The sequence below is a fragment of the Zingiber officinale genome, chromosome 10B (genome assembly GCF_018446385.1).
Source record: "Zingiber officinale cultivar Zhangliang chromosome 10B, Zo_v1.1, whole genome shotgun sequence".
Lineage (NCBI taxonomy): Eukaryota > Viridiplantae > Streptophyta > Magnoliopsida > Zingiberales > Zingiberaceae > Zingiber > Zingiber officinale.
In genome coordinates this window covers 25,900,681-25,912,830 of record NC_056005.1, presented here as the reverse complement: position 1 = coordinate 25,912,830, position 12,150 = coordinate 25,900,681, and the positions used below count along the sequence as shown (strand labels likewise).

At 39.4% G+C, this 12,150-nt stretch overlaps 1 protein-coding gene across 1 annotated transcript; it reads left to right on the top strand.

Annotated features, from left to right (window-relative positions):
- The first annotated feature begins 2,980 nt into the window (after positions 1-2,980).
- Positions 2,981-10,733, top strand: LOC122029023 (pentatricopeptide repeat-containing protein At2g41080-like). Its single transcript, XM_042587986.1, has 2 exons — positions 2,981-3,296; positions 10,348-10,733. The coding sequence occupies exons 1-2, from the start codon at positions 2,981-2,983 to the stop codon at positions 10,731-10,733; spliced, it is 702 nt and encodes a 233-aa protein (XP_042443920.1).
- Positions 10,734-12,150: the final 1,417 nt, after the last annotated feature.

Here is a 12,150-nt window from a genome sequence, read left to right as displayed (position 1 = left end):
CAAGGGGAGAGCCAGTACGGGCCGGTCGATCAATACCTTGGAAAGATACTGGATAAAATACAGCTTATTAACATAAAAATGGTGCAAATAGAAGCTGCATGAGAAAGGATCATAAATGAATATTTCAAATAAGATAATTAATGAGGATATCTGTAATATGTAAATGCATGACAGGTGTTATATATTTTGGCGGGAAATATGCTTCCAGATTATTTTACAGGTACTAAACGACAAAGAAGGTACATCTGGGGTACAAAAAAGATTCCTTAAAAGTCATCTACCACAAGTACGCAGCTGAGGTCATCTCATAACAAAATCTAACAAACCAGGGTCCACTTCATGACTACGGAGGTTATATGAAGTGGTATAAAAAGGGGAATCCTCTCCATTGGCGAGCTAAGTTCACATCATCACGCATCTTGAGAACCCTAATTTTTCAACTACTGTTCATCTTCTTCTTCTTCCGTTCACACTTAGAGAGATCACTAACTTGAGCGTCGGAGGGCCTAGCCAGGGATTCCCACCCCGGTCTTAGGTCACTGACGATAGTGTTGGTTGGTCTCTTGTGCGCAGGAAGTCTTGGATGCTTCGGATCTAGGTTTCTTCTCTGCAGGGTTGGCGTTATTCTTCGTCATCGGGCCTTCGTACGAGGAAAACCTCCGGTGACTCTATTTTTTCCCGATCCGCTTTGGATTTCTCGGATCAGTATTCTTCGGACATCATTCTTCCTCAGTACGGTGGGTTTCCTTCTTCCGGATCTCCGTCGTGGTCAGCTTCTCAAACAGGATCAACTACAAATAAGGAAAGATATCAAATTTTTCTCTTAATCCTTTGTAGAAAGCTATAAAAGGAAATATTTAAAATTTTTAAAACTCTCTTTTAAAATCATGGCTTCCACATTAGGAATGATTTAAAAATTAAAATCTCCTTTTAATCTATATATGGCCGGCCACCCTTGCTTGGGCTCCAAGCTAGGGCCGACCACAACTTGGCTCACAACTTGATTTGGTTTGGCCGGCCCTAGCTTGGGCTCCAAGCTAGGCTTGGCCGACCACCAAGAAGTGGGTAAGAAGTTGGGTTTTTAGTGGATATAAGACTTTATAAATAAGAGGCTACAATAGGGACCGAGAGGAGGAATTGGTTTTGGTCTCCCAATGAGCTTGAGCTTCCCGTGTTCGCCCTGAACATCCAACTCAAGTTCATCAATAATATCTTATTCCACTAAAGAGTTATTATTGCACTACCGCACCAATCCCATATTACTATATGAGCTCCTTCTTATTATGAGTGTGTTAGTCTCCCTGTGTTTAAAATATTGAATGCCCACTAATTAAATGAGTTACTGACAACTCACTTAATTAATATCTAGCTCCAAGAGTAGTACTACTTAACCTTATCGTCATATCGGACTAAGTCCACTTGCAGGGTTTACATGACAATCCTTATGAGCTCCTCAAGGGGACATCATCAACCTAGATTACTAGGGCACAGTTTCATTCTATAATCAACAACACACCATATAAATAATATCATTTCCCAACTTATCAGACCTATTGATTTAACGAGCTAAATCGCACCCTTTGATAAATTAAAGAAATAAATATTAAGTATATGTGCTTGTTATTATATCATGATTAAGAGTACACACTTCCATAATAACAGAGATATTGTTCTTTTATATAGTCAGTATAAAAAGATACTACCTCAAATGGTCCTGCTCAATACACTCATAGTGTACTAGTGTAATTTATTAGTCAAGATAAACTAATACCTAATTACACTACAACCACTCCAATGGTTTGTCCCATTCCATCTTGGTCATGAGCAACTATTTATAATTTATAAGGAACTGATAACATGAACTTCTGTGTTTCTCCTCACACCATGCTATCTATAATATAAATTAAACGGACAACTACACTTAGCATAAATCTAGACATTTGACCAATGTGGTTCTTATTTCAAATAAATGTTTACAAAAAACTAGACTTTTAGTATACATTCTAAAAACATTGACCTAGAAATTGACAGCTACCATTTGTGCTTTTTCTATCTAGTTTGCACCCGGCATAGTCTGAGTCTGAATAGCCAATTAGGTCAAAGGTGCAGGTCCTAGGGTACCAAAGTCCTACATTTAGGGTTCCCTTAATGTATCTATGTATTATTTTAACATTTCACTACAACAAATATTGCAAATGATAACACCCCTATGACAATGGTTTTAAGAGAAAGCATTGCGTATTTGCTCAAAGACAACGGTTTTTGCCAAAACCGTTGTCTTTGAACTCCCCATTAAATATAAAAGACAACGGTTTTGACAAAACTGTTGTCATTGAGCGATTTTTTTTAAAACGACAACACTTTTTACAAGGGTTTATAAAACTGTTGTCTTTATCCGCATTTTTAGCGACTACGATAACAGTTTTGAAAAAATTGTTGTAATTGAATTTGGTCATTTTCCCCCCTCGCTGTTTTCCTTTCCCTCGCTGTTTTCTTTTCGGCGCTGTGTTTTTCCCTTCACGCTCCCGAACCTAGCCATTTTACTTTCTCCTTCTTTGCGATGGAATCAATGAACTGGTGGGAGGTGGCTCCGGCCTCCGCTCCCTCCCTCCTTTCTCCCTCCACGACCCCAACACTGTCCATCACTCCACGCGCCTTTTTGTAACGAAAACTTCTCGATATCTCTCAAATCCCTTCCCCCTCCGCGTTTTTTGTCGCATTCCCATTCCCACAGCCATGGCCATCTCCCCCTCTCTTAGCCTCCATCGTTTTCCTCTCACTTTCCTCTCATCGTGCTCCGAAAGATGGTCGATCTGACCCCAGCTATGGTCCGACCCTAACCTCTTCTCTCACCTCCTGAACGCCTGCTGCCTACTCCCTTCGCTGCGCTCCCTCCGCCTAGTCTGTCAGCTCCACGCAATCATATCCACCCGCCAGCGCTGCCTCTTTCCACCGCTTCACTGGAAACCACCTTTTCCACATGTACCTCAAACTTGGTCGGGTCCTCGCCGCCCGCACCATGTTTGACGCAATGGTGTGCCGAAACGCCATGTCCTTCAACATCCTCATCGGCGGCCTCATCCACAACGGGGACATCAACGCTGCCCGCAAGCTATTTAATGAAATGCCAAAGAGGAACCTCGCCATCTGGAACGCCATGATTGCCGGGCTGGCTCACTTCGAGCTCGACGAGGAGGGACTCAAGTGCTTCCTGAGGTCGAGGAGGGAGGGCCTGCGTCCCGATGAGTTTGGTTTGGGGAGCACCTTGCGATGCTGCGCCGGATTGAAGGATACAAGTTCTGGTCGCCAAATCCATGCCTTCGTGGTTATCAATGGGTTTGAGCAGGACATGTGTGTTGTGTTGGTGCGGGGAGCATCCGACGATCGAACCTGAGTTTTGATAATGGCAGAGGATTCAAAGTTAAGGTGCGTTGTGATCTGCCAGCTTTTGCTGAGTGTTTCAGGAAAGTCCTAGCTGCGGTTAGGCAAGGGAAAACCCTAGGGGGCGGTAATCCTAGGTCATAGGGGGTGGTAACCCTATGCGGAAAGTCTTGGCAGGTCGATGGCTTCAGGCAAAAGTCCTAGGGGGTGGTAACCCTAGGTGGAAAGTCCTGGTGTCGCGAACCAGGTGAAAGACTGGACTAGCCGGGAAGCGGATGTCCTGCAGGAAGTCCGGAAGCGTCGAGTGCTGAGCAAAAGTCCAGTCAATCTGGAGGATCGACTGGCAAAAGGTAAATCTCCTGAGTGGAGTAGGTGAGGACGCGTTCCCCGTAGAGGGAACAGTAGGCGTCGGGTCGACCGAAGTCAGACTCGGACAGTTCGAAGACTGTCAGCTCTTTTTAGTATGCAATATCAGTTTCTAACGTTGTCTTGCAGGGTATGCAATTGCTCGGACTAACCTTGTTTTGCAGGAGAAGGAGCTGCTGGAAAAAAGTGGTCCGGGCGCCCGGGATGGATCCTGGCGCCCGGAGGTCCGGGCGCCCGGGACCAAACTTTATACCTGCCGCGACTTCGTCACGTGGAGCATCCTGGTTGGTTGGCCACGTCACACTCCAGGCGCCCGAAAGGGATCCAGGCGCCCGGAATATCATATATAAAGAGGGTCAAGGGAGCAGCTAAAGCACAACGAATACAACAATCTTCTAAGCAATCTCCCTGCGACAAGCTGCTAACGACTCGATCCAGAAAGTGCTGCAACGACACCCCGACAACCCGGAGCTTTAGATTTAGTCTTTTGTTGTCGGTAAAATCTGTTCACTACTTTGAATTGTACTTAGTCTGTAATATCTTTATCGTGCTTATAGTTGTTGCCCACGGAAAGCGATCAAGGATCGCGGGCCTTCGAGTAGGAGTCGCCTTAGGCTCCGAATGAAGTAAATCTCCTTGTCTCTCTGTGTTTATTATTTCTTTATTCCGCTGCGTTTTTACTCGTGTGTTTTACGAATCGAAAGAAATAGCCACGCACGCTATTCACCCCCCCCCCCTCTAGCGTGATCTCGATCCAACAATTGGTATCAGAGCGGAGTTGTTTTGAATTGGTGCAACCACCTTTCAAAACAAAATTTTCTTTCGATTTTATATTTTTCGGAGTCAATTAGAATCTAGCCTTATAGCTTTATTCTAATTCTTTTATCGAATCGGCTTTTGCCCGAAGTTGGTGCAACACCATTCGAGCTCGTAATTATTACTATTCTTTATTCCCGCACTACTAATCCAAGACTTAGTCTTGGAACATATATTTTTGTTGTTTTTGTTGCGTATTACAAATGGCTCAACAAGAGGGGTTCAGTACTGTTCGTCCTCCACTATTCTCCGGAGATGATTTCTGCTACTGGAAGGGAAGAATGGAGACGTATCTGAAGATCCAGTTCGAAACATGGATGATCATTAAGACGGGACTTCAGCTACCTTCCGATGACGACGGCAAACCAACCCCCTGCGAGAAGTGGGACGCCTCTCTAATCAAAAAGGTGGAAGCCGACGCCAAAGCTACCTGCACCCTCCAGTGCGGCCTTACCAAAGAAGAACCCAACAGGGTCGACCCGTTCTCTTCCGCAAAGGAGCTCTGGGAAAAGCTAGTCGAACTCCACGAAGGCACTAACGACACCAAGGTAAGTAAAAGAGATCTTTTACTTAATAAATTATATAATCTAAAGATGTAGGAAGGCGAGACGGCGAGTTCTCTACATGCGAGAATCCAAGACATCCTCAATTCTCTTCACGGAATCGGACAGAAGATAGAGAATCGGGACGTCATAAGGTATGCTTTAAACTCGTTTCCAAGGAACACATTGTGGGCATCAATGGTAGATGCCTACAAAGTTTCTAAGGACTTGTCTTCAATAAAATTAGACGAATTATTTTGTGAGTTTGAACTTCATGAGCAGACTAATGCACAGCCAACCAAGAAAGGTATTGCGTTGGTTGCAGGTACAAGTCGAACACGGGAGCCGAGATCACGACGAAGAACGGAGCCGGAGTCGGAAGTTGAACCAGACTCAGATGATGAAGACATTGAAATTACAACCGAGCTGGTAAACCTCGTAAAGAAGCTCTACAAGACGAAGGGCTTCAACAAAAGAGATCTAAAAAAGGCAGTGAAAACGAAGGAAGGTTCACAGAACTCAAAAATGAAGTTTGAAGTGACATGCTACGGGTGCAACCAAAAAGGGCACATCAAATCCAACTGCCCTAACCTGAAGGAGGTCAAAAAGCAAAGAAGGAAAAAGGTCCTTAAGGCAACATGGGGCGAATCTTCATCGGAGGACGACGACGACGAGCTCGAACAGACGAGTCTACTCGCATTAATGGCCCGGGACCAAATCGTCGAATCCGGAAGCGAGAGCGAGTCTGAGGCGGAGTCCGAGCAAAGCCACGGATCCGTATCCATTTCCGAAGGACTAGACCCCGCTGTAAGTATCTCCCGGTTAAACATTTTAGTTAGTTACTTATTGCGCAAATTAGCTAAGTCAAACCTGAAAGTTAAGTCACTTCTAAAGGAAGTAACTGTCCTTAAAGAAGGGGCTGACACTAAACCCTTACCTGACCAGAGTCAGACTGAATTTCCAACTCAAGTTCAAAAACTTGAGGAAGAAAATTCAAGTCTAAAAAATCAGGTTAAAGATTTAAAAACTACCTTAGAACGGTTTTCTTTGGGCTCCAAGAACTTGGACTTAATTCTTGGGACACAAAGGGACATTTACAATAGAACTGGGCTGGGATATAAAAATAAATATAAATCTTACTTATCCTTAATAAACAAACAAAGTAGTAACTCATTCCAAGCATGGGTCCCCAAGTCCAAATTGATCAATCAAGTTGGACTTGGTCAATACTGGGTCCCGAAGGATCAAATACACTACCTCGATAGACTATATCGAGGCCGTGATCCAGGGGGAGCAAAAAGAAAAACGATATTAAAAATATAAATTCAAAATTCAAAATTAACCTATAAATTCAAAATTCGAAATTAAATTATAAATTCAAAAATTAAATTCAAAATTCGAAATTAAATTATAAATTCAAAAATTAAATTCAAAATTCGAAATTAAATTATAAATTCAAAAATTAAATTCGAAATTCAAAATTGAATTATAAATTCAAAAATTAAATTCAAAATTCAAAATTATAAATTCAAAAATTAAATTCAAAATTCGAAATTAAATTCAAAATTCGAAATTAAATTATAAAATCAAAAATTAAATTCAAAATTCGAAATTAAATTATAAATTCAAAAATCAAATTCAAAATTCGAAATTAAATTATAAATTCAAAAATTAAATTCAAAATTCGAAATTAAATTATAAATTCAAAAATTAAATTCAAAATTTAAAATTAAATTATAAATTCAAAAATTAAATTCAAAATTCGAAATTAAATTATAAATTCTAAAATGAAATTCAAAATTCGAAATTAAAATATCAAAATTAAAGTTAAATTCGAATTTAATTAAATCAAATTAAAATCCAAAGGAAGGCTCCAGATTATCTGGCACCTCCAAACTTAATCAACCTGATAAGGGTAACCAAGAGCAGACTACCCGGCAAGGTAATTAAGGTTAGATAAAATGGGCTAGGTTTAACTTGACCTACGGTACTGGTGAAGTTTTTGGATGATAGTACGTTAGGGAAGCTTGGGCATCGCATGTCTAGGAAGATATGGCTTCGACCTGGTGCATTTGGCCAAGTGGAACTGACCGAAGCTACCCTTAAATGAATCCTAACTAGTTAGACCAAGGTTTAGTATTAAGCTCAATGGGTAGGACTATTTGGGAAACCTCAAAGGCATGGTTACTTTAATGAGCTCCTAGTGACTCACCATGGCCCAGAAGTTTATCCAAAGAATGCTTACTTGTTGAACCCAAAGCTAATACTGAATCTAACACAAAGTTAAACCAGACCCTTAAATTCAACCATAATTCATCTCACAATAATTAAAGGATTCCCTGATTGAAAATTTAGATGGGTGAGATGACTAAGGAATTTTAAAAATTCAAACTGATAGTTATTCAAAATTATTTCAAAATTATTTCAAAAATCTTTTAAACTTAACTTCAAAATTATTTGAAAATTCTTTTAAACTCAATTTCAAAATTATTTCAAAAATCTATTAAACTCAATTTCAAACTTAATTTCAAAATTATTTGAAAAATCTTTTAAACTTAACTTCAAAATTATTTGAAAAACCTTTTAAACTCAATTTCAAAATTATTTCAAAATTATTTCAAAAATCTTTTAAACTTAACTTCAAAATTATTTGAAAATTCTTTTAAACTCAATTTCAAAAATCTTTTAAACTCAATTTCAAACTTAATTTCAAAATTATTTGAAAAATCTTTTAAACTTAACTTCAAAATTATTTGAAAAATCTTTTAAACTCAATTTCAAAATTATTTCAAAATCAGTTCAAAATCTTTAAAACTTAATTTCAAAATTCTTTTAAAAAAAATTATTTGAAAAATCTTTTCAAAATCAGTTCAAAATCTTTAAAACTTAATTTCAAAATTCTTTTAAAAATCATTTGAAAAATCCTTTGAAAAATTAATTTCAAAATTATTTCAAAAATTATTTCAAAAATTATTTGAAATATCCTCTGAAAAATTAATTTCAAAACCCTTTTTAGAAGTTATTAAATTCTTTGAAATTCTAAACTCAATTAATTTTTAAATCTTCAAAATAATGGTCACCTATTTGGAATTCTAACTGATATTTTCAATATTGTAAACTCCATCTCACACTCACTCATATGCTAAACATGCTTGTTAATCTAGAATGAGTGAGATGGAAAATTAGGAAAATAATTTTTTAACCTCTCATGCTTGAACTCCTGAACCAAAAAAAAAAATTTTTTTAAGGCATTAATTAAGGGGGAGTGATTTTGAGTCGGTTTTAAAATTAGTTTTTCTTTAAAAAATTTTTGACTTGACCTCAAAATTAAAAACTATTTTTGGCAGATCTTCGAAAATTCAAGCTATTTTTTTGTAGCTTTAAAATTAAAATTATTTATGACCTTCAAATCATAATGTTTTCAAAGCTAAGTACTTAATTAAGTTTTCTCTACCTAAACTTAGTTAAATTATTGTCTAAACTTAGCTAATTGGCAAGATGTTCTCTAGAGGCAATATTAAAATTTAAGCATGCTTGTACTTAAGGGCTCTGATACCTGATCAAAACCAAATCTTGACTCATGCTTGGACCTTAGGGCTCTGATACCTTACTAAAACAAAATTTGTAAACTATTAAACACTAAGGTTATCGCTTCTCCTTTGCCTTAAACAGCTTTTCAAAATTTTTCAAATTTAAGACTTTCAAGTCTCTTCTATTTAAAATTTTTATTCTGTAAGAAAATTCTGCTGAGTTTTGTCTTGAAAAGTTAAGTTTTTTTTCAAAACTAGCTTATTTTTGATGTATGGCAACGGGGGAGAGTAGAGAAATTCAAAGAGAACAAAAATCCTAAGGGGAGGTTATATTAAGGGGGAGTTTGTAATGCCATTTTTTTCCCCTTTCCTTGTACTTATACCTTACTGTATATTATTACTTAACTTTGAATTTCGATTGCCATAATCAAAAAGGGGGAGATTGTTGGTGCGGGGAGCATCCGACGATCGAACCTGAGTTTTGATAATGGCAAAGGATTCAAAGTTAAGGTGCGTTGTGATCTGACAGCTTTTGCTGAGTGTTTTAGGAAAGTCCTAGCTGCGGTTAGGCAAGGGAAAACCCTAGGGGGCGGTAATCCTAGGTCATAGGGGGTGGTAACCCTATGCGAAAAGTCTTGACAGGTCGATGGCTTCAGGCAAAAGTCCTAGGGGGTGGTAACCCTAGGTGGAAAGTCCTGGTGTCGCGAACCAGGTGAAAGACTGGACTAGCCGGGAAGCGGATGTCCAGCAGGAAGTCCGGAAGCGTCGAGTGCTGAGAAAAAGTCCAGTCAATCTGGAGGATCGACTGGCAAAAGGTAAATCTCCTGAGTGGAGTAGGTGAGGACGCGTTCCCCGTAGAGGGAACAGTAGGCATCGGGTCGACCTAGGGTTTCCGGTTGGAAATCCGAAGTCAGACTCGGACAGTTCGAAGACTGTCAGCTCTTTTTAGTATGCAATATCAGTTTCTAACGTTGTCTTGCAGGGTATGCAATTGCTCGGACTAACCTTGTTTTGCAGGAGAAGGAGCTGCTGGAAAAAGGTGGTCCGGGCGCCCGGGATAGATCCGGGTGCCCGGGAACAAACTTTATCCCTGCCGCGACTTCGCCACGTGGAGCATCCTGGTTGGTTGGCCACGTCACACTCCAGGCGCCCGGAAGGGATCCAGGCGCCCGGAATATCATATATAAAGAGGGTCAAGGGAGCAGCTAAAGCACAACGAATACAACAATCTTCTAAGCAATCTCCCTGCGACAAGCTGCTAACGACTCGATCTAGAAAGTGCTGCAATGACACCCCGACAACCCGGAGCTTTAGATTTAGTCTTTTGTTGTCGGTATAATCTGTTCACTACTTTGAATTGTACTTAGTATGTAATATCTTTATTGTGCTTATAGTTGTTGCCCACGGAAAGCGATCAAGGATCGTGGGCCTTCGAGTAGGAGTCGCCTTAGGCTCCGAATGAAGTAAATCTCCTTGTCTCTCTGTGTTTATTATTTCTTTATTCCGCTGCGTTTTTACTCGTGTGTTTTACGAATCGAAAGAAATAGCCACGCACGCTATTCACCCCCCCCCCTCTAGCGTGATCTCGATCCAACATGTTGGGAGCTCTGTAGCTCACATGTACATGAGAAGTGGTCATCTTGAAGAAGGAGAAAGGGTTCTGAAAGGATTGCCTTTCCTCAATGTGGTCTCTTGCAATACTGTGATTGCAGGAAGAGCACAAAATGGGGACCCTGAAGGGGCCTTCCACCATTTCATCCTCATGAAGAATGCCGGATTGTTGCCAGACCATGTAACCTTTGTTAGCATCATCAGTGCATGCTCCGACTTAGCTACCTTAGCACAGGGGCAACAAGTGCATGCACAAGTCATCCATGTTGGAGTTGGTTCAGTCACCCCGGTGAGGAGTTCACTGATAAGCATGTATTCCAAGTGCGGTTGTTTGGAGGATTCAAGCACGATATTTTCTGAATTTGATGCATCAGACCTTGTGCTATGGAGCTCCATGATTGCAGCCTACGGTTTTCATGGACGTGGAGAGGAGGCTATCAAGCTGTTTAATGAGATGATCGGAGAAGCCACAATTATCATGCTGTAGTTTTGTTTATTCCAAAAAGCTGCAATATTTGTCGCTTTGCCTTATTCAGGTTTTAGCTACTATACCTTCCTTTTTTTCCTTTCAATTTGTCTTCTCCAAGTGCATCTGATATCTGTTTTCATGATCAAAAAAGATCTTCATCATGGTTTCCTTATCTCATACTTCAACCTAGCCCTTGGGTTGAATAAGTTTGGGCTAAGAGAAAAAGAAATAATTGTACCAATGATATTATTAATTTCTATACCTCATTTCTCTCCATCACACTGATAAGTGATTGCTCTTATTCATAAAGGCTCCTATTTTTGACATGTTATTTGGCTTGCCTCTTTTTTTATTTCATCAAGATGATTTTGTTTACATAAGTGTAGGACTAAAGGTGTTACCCTCATATATGTATTTAATTATGGATACTTAATATTATTTACAATAATAAGTCCATCAATGTATGACATGATTGATTGTCTTCTAGGGTATGCCAGTTGCACTGTCATTGGAATTAAAGTCCAATATTGTGGCCTATGGTATAGTTGTTCATGCCAATGGGGATGGAAAATTATTTCATGGTGTCCTGCTACCCATGAATTGCATGCGCGTCTCGATTGATGAGGTTGTGGAGAATTCAGCAAGGTTGCCCTTTCCTATTCCAAATGAATGTGACACCATTGGTGGCGCTATAGGGACCCATGTTGCTTGGCCTGCACGTTGGGTAGTGATGAAAAATGAGGTAAATTTTTGACTCATTCGGGCACCACATTGTGAGTACAAATTTAATTCTTCATTGGGAATTTTTGAGGGCTCGTTTCAGCAACCACAAATTTCCAGCTTTTGATTTGGTCAGTGTATGTTTTTCTGGTTTTTTTTCTCATTTGCTTGGCATAGTTGTTTAGCTAGATTTTTCCAACCAAACCTTCTTAGATTTTGATTGAAGGTTGTACGTATTTGTTGGATACAATTTAGTAATACAAGATATATAAGAGCTAGCACACACATGTAATTTGTACATTGAGGTTACATGCATGAACAAGAACATTGATGGTAATTGAAACCCAATTAAAGGGTTGTTCAGAAAGATGCTGAACATAAGTGATAGAACTTTCCACTAACATGTTTATATTTGCAATTTGTAGAAGTCTCAAAAGGAAGAAAAGTATTGCAAAAAGAAGTAATCCTGTCTTGCCATCAAATGTGCCACGGTCATTACATTTATTGTACTGTTACTCTATGCGTGTTTTGGACAACCCTAAAAAAACTATATCAATTGTTTTTTATCATGATTTCTTTGACCATGAGTACGAACTGCTAGTGAACATTGGAGACATCACACCTTTTTATGAGTTGGAGTCAATATCTGCTAATTGTCTGGTTGCTTACATGTGGTAAGTTTTCGCATCACTCATTTTTTTTCATTTTATTTGTA